Source organism: Punica granatum, chromosome 1 (genome assembly GCF_007655135.1).
Source record: "Punica granatum isolate Tunisia-2019 chromosome 1, ASM765513v2, whole genome shotgun sequence".
Classification (NCBI taxonomy): Eukaryota; Viridiplantae; Streptophyta; class Magnoliopsida; order Myrtales; family Lythraceae; genus Punica; species Punica granatum.
The window spans coordinates 12,339,011-12,355,674 of NC_045127.1; the positions used below are offsets into that span (position 1 = coordinate 12,339,011).

Consider the following 16,664-nt stretch of genomic DNA (forward strand, 5'->3'; position numbering starts at 1 on the left):
AGTAAACCCTTGAGCAAAAAGATGAGCTTTATAATGATCAATAGAACTATCAACTCAATACTTAAGCTCCATGTGTGATTCTGAAGAATAGCATTAAACTCTTCAGCCATGGCCTGACGCCACTTCGGATCCTTCATTGCTTAAGAGTATGATGTGGGTTCGGTTAAGGTTATCAGAGAAGTAGCAAGTAATGATAATTTTTGGATGGGTTTGTGAATTCTTGATTTTGTCTAAGCTACCATATGGTGATGGGGAACAGGTAGAGATGGTGATGCATCAGTAGAGGAAAAAGTGTTACTAGTCTCAGCCAAAGGAGAACACTGATAGGAGGAATTAATGGGATTGGAATTTAGAGAGGGGCAAGGCAAGGAAGACGTGGACGGGCTGTGATTAACAGACTCGACTGGAGAAGGATTGGTCTAGGAAGGTGACTGATCACACGGGGGAACAGACGCAGGAGGCAATTGAGTTGGACTGGTAGATGGTCCAAGAAGGATAGGCTGTGGTTGTGCAAACTCGGGTTTGGGAGATGGATTTTGACCCAAAGTGGAAGGCCAACAACTGAGGGCAGCCCAGAAACGGTGACAGCTTGAGAAGAAGGAATTGGAAAGAATGATAAAATTGGAAAGGTCCGAGGGTGATAGGTCCGAGAAAGGTGATGAAGCTAGCATACTGACTTGGGAGACCGGCTAGGACAGTGGAGATAAGATCTTCATCAGAAAGGGGTAGACCAATTTCTTTTAACTAGTTAGTGTTGGATTTTATATCATTTAGATACTTTTCAACCACTTGATCAGTGAGCTTGACTTGAAAGAGATTGGACTTAATATCAACAGCACTGGCCCGGGATCGCTCAACGAATGTGTTATGGAGGGATGTCCAAATGGCTTTGGCACTAGGGAGAGTATGTATGGCTTCAAGAAGGTTTTTAGATATGATGGCGAAGAGCTAAGAGCGGATACACTCATCCGTACGACACCAACTCAAAAGGCAGGATCAGTAGGGGAGGGAGATGGGATGTTGGCATCGACATGGTCATAGAGACCATGGGAATTAAGGAATGTAGAAAAGAGGGACTTCTAGACTAGATAATTTATGTTGTTCAATTAGACAGTAACAACGTTGGACGATATTGGGAGCTGTGACAGGACCAATTACGAGAGTCACTGAACAGAGGTGGCAAGATCAATTATAGGTGAACCTGGTGAAAGGAGTAAAGAGCAGCTCAACCATCTGAAATGTGTTGATCAGTGGGATCAGCTATGATGGCCGTGGGGTTGAGATGAGTAGAAAGGTCCATGAGAACGACAGCAAATCAACAGCAGTAATCAACCAAAAGATATCTCAGCCTCCACCCCTGAATACGAATGGAGTGAAATCACCTTCAATCCTCTCTGAACAAGATTGAGACTTTCTCTGAGGAGATCGCTGCTGGAACAATTGTAATTGATTCTGAACTGGCAAGTGAGGGAGTTATAAGGATTTGATTAGAAAGGGGGAAAATAAGTCCATGGAGAAATTGTAGGGTGGAGAAGAAATCCATGGAGAAGACGTTCGATGGGGGATATGGAAATTTGAAGAAGATCGGATTTGGGGATGACAATGTAGTCTGTGTTGATGGGGAGTTAATCGTGACAGTGCCGAATGGGGAGGAAGAGCAAAAAGAGGGGCTGGAGGATGACGGCTATGAGAATGAGAAAATAATCATAGGTATTAGCCTAGTTGTGGCTTTAATACCATGTGTATGAGTAATGTCATTCCCAATTAGGGTGTCTGACTTGTGTATATATATACACACACACACACACTAAGACAACTGTACAAAATTACAATATAGTCCCCATTTCACATATATATCCCTAATCGAGTTATTCGCCCCCACATTTTGAAACGATTCCAGAATATTGAATGAGAGTAGGGTGTCCTTCGAGTTTGCTAATCGTAGAACACATAAAAGGTTCGTTGTATCGCCAAAGAGATTAGTTGAAACCCTTTAACAACTTTATGTGGGGGTGAATAACTCTTTTCGAAAAGCGTTGACCCGTGCCCCAAAGTAATTGTTCAACATCGAACATCGTGTCTGTCATCTTCTTCGACTCCAAATTCATGATCGACATTGTCTTCTTCGACCGTCTTCGAAGTTCTTCTTCCCCGACTTCGAGTTTGGTTTCGCCTTCGTCTCCGAACCATTCGTCCCAAGGTACAAATCCCCAACAAAGAAGAGAGTGGTGATGATGATGATTCTAATGGCCTTGGAACTAAGAGAGAGAGGAGAGAAAGAGAGAGAGAGATGGAGAGGTTAGAGCTGAGGTGGCGGAGAAAGATTGGTCCACGTGTCAAGGAGCCCACACAAATGTCCACGTCAGCAGTTAACGGTGTCACATCAATAATTTTCGTAGAAAAGTACAGCAGGGTCGCGGTGAGATAGACGTAAAACCAAAGTAGTAATGTTAGGATACATAAAAAAAAAAGAGTCAAAGTTATGATAGAACTAAGATTACAATTAAATGTTACGATACATTGTGCAATTTTCACTTAATGTTAATATATGAATAAACATAATATAGAATTTTATAGTTGACACGAATAATTTTATACTTACAAGTTATAATTATCGTTATTATTAGCGCTCATTGCAAATTAAAATAGTAATACATATTATAATTATTATTGGTGATCTAAAAAGTAATTTATAACTTTAATGACTATTTTTATAATTTATATAAAATTTAATTTTTACACCAAACAACACGTTGTTTTAAGTTTTTATTTACTAAATGCAACATTTTATTCAGAATGTATAAGGAATAAAATTAGTTATTGCCTTTCCTTCTGCCTCCCCAGACCAACAATAGGATTCTTTCTTCTGGTTAACCAAGATCTTTACTTTATACTTTGTGATCCTGACAGTACACTGATGCATAGGTCTTTTTTACGGTAAGTTAATATCACCTTATTTAACAATATTACCATTACATAATGAAGCCGAAAATACCCGAAGACTTTCTTTAGTGGGATTAAAATATTAATTCTGCTTCCATTTATTCCCATATTTTGCTCACACCATATAGTGAAAGACAATTTGTCCCTTCATATTTCCTTATATTTCTCTCAATAGAGAACCAAGAAATCAAATATATATATTTAGAATCAGTGGCACATTGCATTCACAAAAAATTTATTCATAACGTTTCGAATCGCGCTCGCGAAAATGAGAATAATATCGCTCTCTCCATTTCTCCTCGTCGTCCTTCTGATCGTCCTGTCCCCATGCGAATCCTCGAACAATGTGATCGAGAAAACGTGCAGGAAGACCACGAACTACGCCTTGTGCGTCTCGACTCTCAAGTCGGACCCTCGGAGTGCCACGGCAGACCCTGCGGGGCTCGCCAGCATAACTCTAGACGTCCTCCTCCCTAAGGCGAACGCAACGTTCACATACACCCTCAAGCTCTTTGAGTCGGTGAGCGGGGGCACCAGCTTGTACCGGTTTTATGGGACCTGCGTGGACGTCTACGGAAACATAGTCGCGAGCCATATCCCAAATGCATTGAGCGAGTTGGCAGCGAGGAAGTTCTCCGATGCCCGGGGCGATGCAGCCATGGTGGGGAACAATGCGGCATTTTGCGAGGAGCAGTTTGGGGGGCGCAACCCTCTCACACCAGGGAACAACGAGGTGCACGACCTCGCTACTGTGGCTGCTGATATAATCGGGTCGTTGGGTTGATTTCTCAATTCTCTTGCCATATATCAATACCGGACATAGTTAATGATATTGGATACCGGAGATTGATTGGTTTAACACGGTCGAATTCGGCTCGCGATGACTCGACTTTGACCTGATTTGCATTGGTCTGTCTCTTTTTCTGTATGCTTAAATTGGATATTCTGAGAACAATCAATAAAGAAATCTAGCTTTTTATCATGTGATTCACGGGTTTATGATACATACAACAGCAGATCGGCTCCCGCATTACGCAAATTAGTTACTATCAAAATGCGATAAAATACAAATGCTTAGAGATAATACAATCACTGGTCCGGCAAATATCACTGATTTTGTAACCGCTAATATGTTGTTAACTATCACAGTGTTTCTGGTCATTACCAATGCCGAAATATTCAAGGTCATGCCAAGAGTACATTTTCTATATCTTATCTTGTTCGCTGGCAGCTCTAAAGTGAAGACATAAAACAAAGAAAATAAAACTGAATGTGATGCTTCCAAAATATATTTTCAACTTCCGAGTACAATCGACAACAAACAATCATCCAAGTGACATTATTCAAGTGTTGTATTCGAGTGGTAGATATGTGGATTTTCGAATTACATGGCACCACAATTTGTCTTAGTTGTCCCACTTTCATTTATAGGAGAGCATGTTTGCCTCTATATGGCACAATCCAAAAATTGATCACTTTTCTATTTCATACATTAGCCTCATGAACTTTCCTTGTATCCAGAAAAAAAAAATGGTCACTTGCTTTATAATCTTATTTTTCGGTATGTATCATGGTATCCGAAAGCCCAATAGGCCCCGACTAATCCGGTTCAAGCTAGGTCCGCTTACTAAAAAGTAAAACTCTCTCAGCGTGAATATTCTTTATTCACAAAATATAGACTTCTTTATTTAGCTTAACTAGATGCAAGACCTACACATATGTGCAGGCTAGAATCTTTAGACATATCAAAAAGACAGGTCACCACTTTCGTAATAGATTATAGGTGCATAAAATATCCGTGACAACCTCAGTAGAGGTTCTTCTACAGTCGCCTTAGTGAAAGTTTCTCTCTTAGGAAATTAATTGTTTTTATTTTTTTTTATTTTGTGACAATATATTTGACTGAAGTTTGTCTCTTCTTAATCATATTTTGATTAAATTTTTTTAGATATTTCCATATAAGATGATAGTATCTTGCAAAATTTATATTTTTGTAGTAAAAAATAATTGGAGTTCCTCACAACTTTTAGAATAAGAGATTTTTGTTTTGGCTTGTGAAGATGATGAGGGCATGTATTTACAAATAGTGATATTTTTTTCTCTTAAAGACTATTTATAGGTGATTTTTTGACTTTCAAAACTGAAAAGATCTTTAGAGTTCTATGAGTATTGTGGCACGATAATAAGATGACATTTGTCATGTTGCGATTTGTGAGAATTTCAAAAACCGCTCTACGACATATTATCTCTGTCCTACATGGTATGGTCCGAGGCGTTGCTTCCGTTTTTATAATTTTATATATATATATATATATATATATTCTCTCTTACCTATTGGCAGTTTGGCATATATTGATAAAAATTCATATGCCTCGCCTCAAAGTGAAAAGAATAAAAAATACAATCCCTAGGACACAATCTTTTTTCCCTGCTTATTACTAGAGGCTAGGTATGAGGAATATGCGCTTGTTCTGCTAAAGCAACATCTCGAGTTCAAGTCTTTATAAATACAAAAAATCCACGCTGAAAAAGTTTTATTTCTTAGTGGGCCGATCCGGCTCGATGAATTAGTCAGTGTCCATTCGCATATCTGAGTTTACCCCCAAAAAAATAAAAGCGTGTGAAAACTGGAAAGTAAAAAGAAACAGAACTTAGCAATGTCCCGATCAAGTAGAATGGGTCTCTGCAATATCCAGCAAAAAAAATTAAAATAATGGGTCTCTGCAACTGAATCTTTAATTTAACTATATATATATATATATATTGGTAAGACTAGGAATATCTTTAATTTATTTGCTGAGATGAGACTATTCCTAGCATCATTTTGCACTGATGATAAAAGTGTTTTTAGTGGGTCTCGAACTAGTACAATTTTTTTCTATGTTGCTCTACTATATATCATGTCTGTATAAGACAGGTATCTGGGAAGATGTCATCGTAGGAGTGTGAACTCCTTACCGATGGAATTACCAGTAAAATCAGTAGCTGGGCTGTTAAATAGTTGTCTTATGTAGGGAGAATTAAACTGATAAATTCAGTCATATTTAGTATGACTAACTACTGGCGCGCAAACTTCATTCTTCCTAAAAAAGTGGTCAAGATGGTGCATCAGAAGTGTAGATCTTTCCTTTGGAAAGGATCTGCGGAGTGCCTCTCAAGAGCAAAGGTAAGTTGGTCGCAGGTATGTAAACCCAGAAAGGAGGGAGGTTTAGGTGTTAGAGACCTATGGCAATGGAATAAGGTGGGCATAATGAGGAACATATGGCTTATTCTTTCTCGTGCAGGATCCTTATGGGTGGCCTGGGTGCGTCGTTACCTTTTGAGTGTCGATGTTTTTGGACAGTTAAGGTCCCTCTTGACTGCTCTTGGAGTTAGAGGAAGATACTTCAGCTCAGGGATCACATGAGGCCTTTGATCAGCTACAAGCTTGGGGCAGGTAGTAATGTCTTCTTTTGGCATGATGCATGGCTACCTGTTGGCTCTCTGATTAGATATTGTACGAATGGTCTTTGCCTGTTTCCCCTCCATTCCTCGGGATTCTAAGGTAGCTGCAGTGCATGGAAGGGGGCAATGGCATTGGCCTAGGACTTCCAACTCTCGAGGTGCCCACATTATGGACATGGTAGCTAGAATATCCACCTCTGGCAGGGAATCAGTCATACGGAGACCGGATCAAAAGGGGAGCTTCACCTCTAAAAGCGCCTGGGAGCACACTCGTGAGAGAGATTGCAGTGTTGAGTGGACAAAAGCCATATGGTTCAGAGGTCATGTACCCCGGGTGTCTTTTATTTGTTGGCTAGCTTGGATGAGCAAACTTGTCGCAAGGCATCGGCAACTCAAATGGAATACTTCAGTCCAAGTAAGTCATTGCGAATTTTGTAAGCAACAGCTGGAGACGCGAGAGCACCTCTTCTTTTCCTGCGATGTCACTAGAGGAATATGGAGGAGCGTGCTTGGCAGAGTTGGTATTCATAGGAATGGAGTTGATTGGCCTCAGAATCAACATGGATCATCTCTCAAAAGAGTAGGACTATTATTAAAAAGTTGCTTTGGAGTCATTAATGTTATTATTAAAAAGTTGCTTTGGAGTCATTATGTCTATTGTGTGTGGCTAAAGAGGAATAGCCGCATCTTTCAAAGTAAAATCCAAGACAGTAGCAGAGATGGTTAATCAGATTGTTTTTGTTGTCAAGATGAAGATCATGACACTACCAAAGCTTCAGTTTAAGCTTGTTTTGAGTTCTTATAGTTGTTATTTTGTTGTTTGCTCAGTTGTTGAGCTCTGGTTCTGTGGTGTATTTGGTAAACTTTGTATATATTTTTTGAGTTAAGTAATGCGAGATTTCACCACTGACCAAAAAAAAAAATGACTGTGCCTAATAGAGATAAAGAAAAAAAAATGATCATAGAATCAAATACAGCTATAACTAAGGATTTACAAATTAAATAATGTTCCACACAAATTGTAAAAAATACAAAGTCACAAATTGGATACTTAATAGAGTAGAGTACCATTTCCCTCGATCCAAATGGAGGGTAAGCTCTCGATTGATTCGGGTTGCAAAGAGACTCTTCCTTGCCCCCTTTTTTTTTTTTCTCAATGGAACGTTATTCATCTAATATTAAATAAGACTCGTCTAATATTAAATAAGACTTGAGATACATTCCTTCGAGATTTTAAACTAACCTTCTAGTACCATATATGACTAAAGCCCGCTTAATTATGAAAAAGAACAAGGCCGCTTAATGACTCACTCCGAGGTCAACTCACGTCGGATTCCCAAAAATCGGACCAAATTGTCCGACTAAATCTCATAATTACTAGAGTTAATCTAAATATATTATTTAATTAGTAAAAAAGAATAAACTAATCGGTCTTATTACCTTTTCTAGTTACAATTATATATATATATATATATATAATTAGACGTGTAAACTGTAAAACATTATTTATTAAAATATCATTCACCTGACGCTGATAATGCAAGGATTTCTCTCTCAAACGATGACTAAAGTTCATTACTTGCGAATGGAAGCTTGATTTAATTGCAGCAGACGGTTTCTTGTATGAAGGAGAAGCATCCGAAGGTGTTGGAGAATGGCCACAATACATCTCCAATGACCAATCTGAACCTCGAGCACCTGCATCTCACCCCAAACCACGCCCTGGAACAGGCAATTTGGCCCATTGGTGATATAATTAGGGTTTGTTCCCTTTTATAAACAACAGTTTATATCTCTTGTAACCCTAACTTAAAATAGTGGAATACCTGGCTTGGCGGCGCCCCCAGACGTAGTTAGAATTTCTGACGAACTAGGTAATCAATTTCGTGTGTCCCTTTTGTTTTTTCGTTCATATTGTCTTATACTATCGTATATTTTCCGCAACAATTGGTATCAGAGCTCGGGTTTGAATCGGAGCAATCTACGATGGACGGAGGAAAATTGATGATCGAAAAGTTCGATGGATCGGATTACGGGTTTTGGAGGATGCAGATCAAAGATTATCTTTACGGTAAAGATTTGTGGCAACCTCTGGAGAATAAGTCAATCGGGATGGCAGAAGCGGAATGGAAGGTGTTGGATAGGAAGGCGATGAGTGTGATTCGTTTGCCACTATCGCGGAACGTGGCATTTCATACAGCGAAGGAGAAAACCACCAAAGGTATACTGAAGGTTTTAGCCGATATGTACGAAAAGCCATCAGTGGCAAACAAGGTTCATATGATGCGGCGGCTGTTTAACCTAAAGATGTCGGAGAGTATTGCTGTTGCCGAACATCTAAATGAGTTCAATTTGATAACGGCTCAATTGACCTCAGTCGCTATCGATTTTGATGACGAAGTAAGAGCCCTAATTTTATTGTCATCTCTACCAGAAAGTTGGAGCGGAACGGTCACAGCTGTTAGTGCTTCAACGAGGAAGGCAAAATTAAAGTTTGATGAAGTTCGAGATCTGATAATTAGTGAAGAAATTCGCATAAAAGAATTAGGGAAAACTTCGGGATCAGCTTTGAGTACAAAAAATAGAGGCAGATCAGAATCAGGGAATTCGCATCGAGGCAGATCGAAGTCGAGAAATAAATCTAAGTCAGGACAAGACAAAAGTTCAATTGACTGCTGGAATTGTAAGAAACGTGGTCATTACAAGAATCAGTGTAAGGCACCGAGAAAGGAAAAGAAAGACGACAACTCAGCGAACGTGGCAACAGAGGAGATTAGCGACGCACTGATCTTGAGTGTCAACAGTCCGTTGGAATCGTGGGTTTTGCATTATGGAGCATCGTTTCATTCCTGCCCTAATGCCGATATTATGGAGAATTATACTTCTGGTAATTTTGGTAAGTTTTATCTTGCTGATGATGAGCCTTTGGAGATCGCAAGGAAAGGAGATGTTCGGATTAAAACACCGAATGGACTCGTATGGCAGTTGCGTGGTGTGAAGCACATTCCTGGTTTGAAGAGGAATCTGATTTCTGTATGGCAGTTGAATGACGAGGGTTATGACCTGTCCTTTGGCTCTAGTTCCTGGAAAATAATCAAAGGGGCCATGGTGGTGGCTCGAGGTAAGAATGAGGGTACACTATACATGACCGTGAACAACCATGATAACATTGCACTCATTAGTGCAAACAGTGATGCAGATTTGTGGCATTGCAGGCTTGGCCACATGAGTGAGAAGGGGATGAAACAGTTATGTTCAAAGGGCAAACTAACAGGTCTAAAAACAGTTGAGCTTGGATTATGCGAGGATTGTGTATTCGGGAAGCAGAAAAGAGTCAGTTTTTCGAAAGCTGGTAGCACTTTGAAGGAATAGAAATTGGAGCTGGTACATAGTGACTTATGGGGACCAGCACCGGTCACACCTCTTGGTGGCGGATCGTATTACATGACCTTCATTGACAACTCCAAAGTATGAACTATGAATATGGACAAATACACAAATCCCCTTATCATGATTTTAGTTATCGAAGTAGATTAAAAGATAATAAACAAAGAGTTGAGGGCTTTAAAAAAACGAAGTCATGTAAAACATTAATTATTAAGTAAAACATTAAAACGGATATGCATCGCTAAGAACGGGACATGTATCCCTTTTTTTTTTACAATTTTTTTAAATTTATATATCTTAACTGCCAACTCCATCAACGGACCATCACCTTCGGCTCCACTCTCCCTCTCAACCCTCCAAACTATTGCCACCACCTCCAATAACCTTCCTCCTCTACCGCTTCTCCTCCTCAGTCCCGAACTACTGTTGCGCACCTTTTGCACTACTAAGGGTGTGCATGGGTACCGAGTAGATTCGAAACCTATTGGAATCTAACTTTTAGGGTAAGATCTGGGTAAATCAAAAAAATAATAGAGTAGGATCCGAATAACAATTATTGAACAGGTGAAAACAGTTATGTTTCCGGTTCTACTATACAAGGTACCCAGAACTTGTATGTGGACCCTGTTTCTTTTTCTTATTACTATTTTATATGTCATAGAAACTTGAATTTTATATTTGATAAACATAATGAAGTCAAGTCCTATGTCTAAACCAAGAGTTAGTAATCATCGTCCCTGCCTCTTCTTCCTCATCCCCTTTGACCTTTCCCACTCGTCAAGACTCGTTTATTGTGGATATTCAATTTTCTTTTGTCATTGTGGATGAGATTTTTTTTCTTTTTATATAATTGAATTATTGTATTTGAAGAGAAAAAAGATATATATATATATATATATATATATACAAGTTCTTATTGAGTGTCCGGAACCTATGGTATAATATAGGCTCCGTGTGTGGTCCGGTTCTAGGTTTCAACATGGTAGGGTCTGATTCCAAAATCTTGGAACCGATTACCTACATAGTAGGGTCCGAATACCTTGAAAAATACGGGGTACTTAGACCTGCACACCCCTAGCCACTACCACTACTGCTAGCCCACTCCATCACTTTCTCCTTGGCTAGGCTCGGCTGCAACACCCCATGCGTCCTCCATGCTCTCATTGTTATTGTGTCTGCTTTGTTACTTCCTCCATCTTCTTTGCTGCTCCTCTTTCCTCCCGTTGTTATCGTTGCTTCGAACTCCTCCTTCTAGGTAATGTCGCTTTGGCTTCCTCCTTCATCTTTCACTAGGACCACCCACTTTCTACTTCTCACTTATGGCCACTGCTTCCAGCCCATTCCTCCTTCCTCGAACCTTCCTGCTCCTCCACTCCCCCTTCATACTATCCTGCCACCACTAACTCCTTCTGTTCTTTCGCATCCTCTGACCAGCTCCTCTCCCGTGGCATCCCCGCTAAAACACCAGCCACAACCACGTTTCTTCCTTCTCTTCCCTCCTTCCCTTTCGGTCACATCTCTAACAATGGGTGTGGTGGTCGGAGGCTCGACTATGGGAGCTAAGAGAATGAGAGAGAGATTGGTAGGGGAGAAAAGAGACAAGATTATGAGGAGAATTTCAAATATAAGGAACATTGAAGTCTTTCACAAAAATGAGTAGGGCCACAAGTCCATTTGTCGTTCTATTATTGGAGTTTAACCTCCGTTAGCTATTACGTTGGATTCCGTCTGCCATGTCGGTATCCATTAGCTTATCACCAAAATGGATGGAATTATGGTCGTATGATAAATATGGGACAAAAACCAAAGTTAATGTATTTTTGTGGAAAAAATAGTTCATGTTAGATTTGAGAAAACTTGCAAAGTTCATGACTTTTGAAGCAATTCTCTCAATAGTATAGTTAACACAAACTATTTGCTGCTAAAATATGGATTATGAGATTGTAATATTAAAACTAAGGGCTTGTTTGGTTTCAAGATTATATTTTAGAATCACAATTCTAACTTAACTCTACCAACTACAAAACAAAATAACTCATACAAAGTCAAAGAGTGGCCCCATTTATATTACTTTTTTCCACAACAAAACAACATAATTCATACAAAGTCAAAGGGTGGGCCCCATTTATTCCACTCAAAATCAAAATCAAAATCTGATTTTAAAACCCTACTATGAAACCAAACGCAACCTAATTATCCATGTACATAAATTTTTATGAAGCCAAGCGATAGTATTTCAAAGGCCATAAAAAAAATCATGAAAGGTGTAGCGTGATGGAATACTCTCTCGCCTAATAACTAATAGATTTCGGGTTCGATACTCATGAGGCTACCTTACTCCTTTTCCATTTTAATTGTATCAGTCGTATGCCCTTGCTTATAACTGAAGAAGGCCATTAGAAAAATTCACCAAGTACTTTTTTTTTTTGTGCGGAGCTGTCATTATTATGGATTTAGAACGGTTATGGGCCCAAAATATTAATTGGGTCAAATCTAGACTAAATGGGCCGACCCACCAATAGGTCCACAAGACCAAAAACCCTAACCGAAACCCACTTACCCGCCCAGCGCGAAGAAGCACCCGACTATTTCAAAATCCTGCAACAACAACCGCCCGATCACGTGACGCGTCAGCGATCCGCGTGAATCACATGGACGGCTGAGATGGAAGTTTGCGGAGCTGCGGGTAGAGCAAACGACAAAGCTCCTCTGTGGGTATCGTTCTCCGACCTTTTCCCCTGATTTTTCCTATCCGGAGAAAGCTTTTGGTGGTGTGAGGAAGATGACGCTGATGGAGGAAGAGGTGGAATTCCCGGAGGAGGAGGAGGTTGAGGTTTCCGGTGAGAACGACGACGACGTCCAGGAGGTCGTCGAGTCCTCCGGTACCCCCCAGCTCAGTCTGCGGACGGAGATGTCGGGGACGAAGAGGAGGACGAGGAGGAGGATGTCGGAGTCGACGACGACGACGACGAGGACTACCGGCCACTACGAGTCCCTCGTGGATATACGGACAAGCTTCCTCTTCCTAGTTATTTTATTTTTTATGGTATCATCTCAGCTAATTTTCCGCTAATTTTGGGAATTTTTATCTGTCTTCTTTCCATTGCTTGAATTTACATATTTTCCTGCTTCACTACTCCATGTTCACTTCACATATCACTGTCCGTAAACAGTTCCATATATATATACATATGCCTACATATATTACTGGTTGATGTTGCTCATGGTAGAGCTGAGAGATCGTTCAGATCTCTTGTGCCCAGTTGTTTTCCTCCCAAAAGATCCTATTTTTCTCCGAAAAGTTCGAGATTTGGTTCGATTTTATTTAGTTAGATGTGATTTTTTTTTAATGGGTTACAATTTAATGCTTGGTTTAACTCTGACTGATCTGAAGCTTGCGGGAGTGATTTGGACCTAATAAAGTCTTATTCTTGCTCATAAATGTGCAAGTCTTTCTCTCACAAGAGGTCATATAGTAAAAATAATTTCGACTGAGAACCCAGACATTAGGTTGATTGAATCCACATATAAGGATCATTATTGATCCTCTCCTTTTATTTATTTGTTCATTTATTTATTTACTTATTTTTATTTGTAATATAACAAGTCATTTTTGCTCGCTCGTTCCGCGGGCCTGGTGAGGAAAAATAAAAGAAGGGATAAATATGATAAAATTTTTAAATCCATTAAACTAGGTGAGAAAAAAGAGATTGGGTAAAAATGAAAAAAAAAATGTAATTTGATTTGAGATTCATATATATGTTTTAATGAAGCATTGTGAAAGGATGCTTTACCATTAGTTGGGAGTTTACTAAAAACGCTTACATGGAATGTTCTCGTGGGAGTAGCTTGAATTATATTATATATAGACGTAGATATAGATTTGTTAAGTTGAACTTGAGAGTTGAGAAGTCAATTTTGATATGCTTTGTCCAGATCGAGGTCAGTATATTTCATCATTTTTTCTTGTTTTATTAATTTCCTTTTTGTTGCCGAACAAAAGAAAATTCTTTTTATTATCTGTTTGAATTATAGGTATTATTATTATTTGCCAATTTTGTTTGAACCTGGAGATACTTCAAGTAAGTTGTATTTACAGTGAAAATATTCCCAAGAGAATTCTTGAAAGATCTCATCCAATACTCAACGTTGTACTCTTGAGTACGAGACTCACTCCGTATATATAAATACAAGATCCCTCATATCTCCAAGATATCCTAAATATAGATATTTTCCCTTTTAAATAAGTTAAAATATCCTAGAAATATTCCTAATATCTCATAGGAATATTTCACTTTTCAAATATTCAAAAGATACAATGAAATCCCTAGAAAAATGGGAAATATATTGCCCATTCCTCTTTTCGATTGATCTCGTCACTGCCTATCGGGTCTTTTGGGCTTAATGCGAGAAATCTCCGACAGTTGGTTTAAATGCTTCTATTCTAGTTAGTTGGGAATTGGCATTCTTTCATTGACATATTCGATTTGCGAGTTTCTTTTGTGCCAATAGTAGTGTACTGCTGTATATCTTTGGTGCAGTTTCAATTTGATTTCTTGAGTTTATCTTGATGCAAGTTCACATGGGTGTGTGAGTATAAAATCCCATATAGGAATCTTCTGTTCTATTTGATCCATCCACTCTGGAGCATAGCACTGGTCAATATGTTTGGGTCAACCTTTTGCATTCAAGAATTTCAGTGTAATTGGCTAGTTTGTATCTGTTGGATTATCTGTTTATTCGGATCTCTGATGTTGCTACTCGAACTGCAACCTACTGGAGTACCTTCATTGATTGTCATCGAACTCTTTAAGAATATGACCTAATGATGCAGAACGAGGAACTTGATGAGGAAGACGCCAGCGACTCTGAGCCTGAAGAAAATGGAGAGGACGAAAATATCGATGCGGATGATGAAGATGACAAAGGAGACAAGGACACAGGCAGGAAGGTTGAGGCTCCACCGAAGAGGAAGAGGAAGAAGAAGAGGAAGAATGATTCTAAGAGGCCCTCCAAGAGATAGTCCCGCCTGAACCCGAAACCTTCCTAGCTCCCCCCTCTCTTGATAGGGAGACAAATGGTAAGTTTGCTTAAACCGAGATTATTGTTTCTGGAGCAGAACTAGTCATAGTCCGTCGATGTGGTCCGTGTAAGTATTATGAATTCTTCAGAAGGTTGGAAGGACATTCAGTAAATATCTTAAGCTTAGGTGGGGTCCTGTAGCCTCGTTGGTTTTTGTTGGTAATCTCGATATTTCTGCTGACTTTCATCGATCCAGATATCATATCATCAAATACATGGTAGCCTAATCCGATCCTGATCATTTTCAAGTTCTACCAGTTGAATGAGATCATACAGAGAGGAAAAGGGTTACTTTAACTGCTTGCTGTATTATAACCCTCCGTAACTCTTCTTGACTTGCCATTCAAACAAGCTTTTAAGCGTGAATTTGAGGAGGAGCGACTGCCACAGTCGCGAGGCGATAGTATCATCTTCAGCAAACACTAGAACAGAGCAAGTATTGTGCTGGTTCAACAAACAACAAATGTTCTGATCCTGATTGTAGTGCCAGCTCTACCCTAGCCTCGATCGATGAAGTCCTTTCCTTCGACATGACTCATGACTTGTTATTTCCAGCTCTCGATGACCATGTCGGTGCGCTGGGCTTCACTTCAGACAGCTCACTTCTCTTGCTCGGCTCATGACCAGCTTTCTGAGCTCCTAACCTTAGCTCCTAGCGTTTAAGAAATCAAAAAGGAAAATGCCATGGTTTATCTCTCATCACGCTCGGTGCACAATAACGATATGATATGCAATTTGGAACAATGTTCTTCCTCTTTGATTCAAAATCAAGTGCTACTAGCAAACAGAAAATAGATTTTCAAGTCATGCAATGTCAAATCTATACTAAGTAGTAAATATAAAAGTGTGAAGCTCTGCTCTAGTTGTGTTTAGTCATGTGCGTGTATATAAAGGGGAAAAAAAAAGACTCAAGTAATCATATTTTTACCTTCGTTTTATCTCCTCGAGTCAAGATTGGGAGATTTCTTCATCCTCCAATTCAAGGAGATCGAAAGAAAAAAAATCAATTTCATCTCCCAAGAGAAAAAAAAAAAAAACTTGCCTTATTTTTTATGGTAGGCAACAGTGATGGCAACATTATCGTCACTCGATACGCAATGTTCGGGCTCTCGTGTTTAACCGCGAACGTGTCAAACAAACTAAACAACCGGCACAAGTATTGATTCCGTCAACGTAATATCACCAGGGGTCTAATATAGTTTACAGAAATCGAAGATAACTCCGGCTCAAATCAAAGAGCCCATCCAAGCATATGCCTCTGAAGGGATTCGAACTCGAGACCTGGAGGTCTCCAAATCACATGGGAGTGAACTTGAAATTACTTTACCATTAACAAACAGCTTGCCTTCATCCCATAATCAACATGGTTTAGATCATACCATACCTTTGATCTCCTTTAATTGTTCCCCTCTTGATGTGTCGGAACCAATCCTTGTCCGTCCTTCACATGCTTGTCATACTAGACACTTGCTTTCCGATCCATGATTTTATCGTCAAAATAATAAAAAATATTCGAAGCTTGGACAAATCCTTGAATTATATATATAATATATATATATATATGTATTAATGTATATATGAATGAACAGATCGCTCCAATTAAGTCGGCAGACGTGCCTCCGAGCAAATAAAGACAAAACTTTCAAAAAGGATATGTGCTCAACTCGCCTCTTGCTTCCTCATAATGCCTGCCATTTTTCAAAACAACACAAGCTTACAGAATGTCCATCATTCAAATTTGCGACGAAATTATCCTTTTATTCTCTGTTTGAAAATTAAAGGAAAACGAAAGAAGGGAATTTGTATAT

At 39.3% G+C, this 16,664-nt stretch overlaps 2 protein-coding genes across 2 annotated transcripts; both read left to right on the plus strand.

Annotated features, from left to right (window-relative positions):
- Window positions 1-3,211: 3,211 nt before the first annotated feature.
- LOC116203418 (cell wall / vacuolar inhibitor of fructosidase 1-like) lies at window positions 3,212-3,735 on the plus strand. Its single transcript, XM_031535126.1, has one exon. It carries the CDS (start codon window positions 3,212-3,214, stop codon window positions 3,725-3,727), a length of 516 nt encoding a protein of 171 aa, XP_031390986.1. The 3' UTR covers window positions 3,728-3,735.
- Window positions 3,736-12,503: 8,768 nt separating this feature from the next.
- On the plus strand, window positions 12,504-15,108 carry LOC116192238. Its single transcript, XM_031520719.1, has 2 exons — window positions 12,504-12,820; window positions 14,609-15,108. Exons 1-2 carry the CDS (start codon window positions 12,557-12,559, stop codon window positions 14,795-14,797), a joined length of 453 nt encoding a protein of 150 aa, XP_031376579.1. The 5' UTR covers window positions 12,504-12,556; the 3' UTR covers window positions 14,798-15,108.
- Window positions 15,109-16,664: the final 1,556 nt, after the last annotated feature.

Excerpts from the sequence above, each read along its gene's own strand:
- LOC116203418 (XM_031535126.1), top strand. The coding sequence starts at position 3,212 with ATGAGAATAATATCGCTCTCTCCATTTCTCCTCGTCGTCCTTCTGATC.
- LOC116192238 (XM_031520719.1), top strand. The coding sequence starts at position 12,557 with ATGACGCTGATGGAGGAAGAGGTGGAATTCCCGGAGGAGGAGGAGGTT. Across the intron at positions 12,821-14,608 it reads TAGTTATTTTATTTTTTATG|AACGAGGAACTTGATGAGGA; the intron begins GTATCATCTCAG and ends CTAATGATGCAG.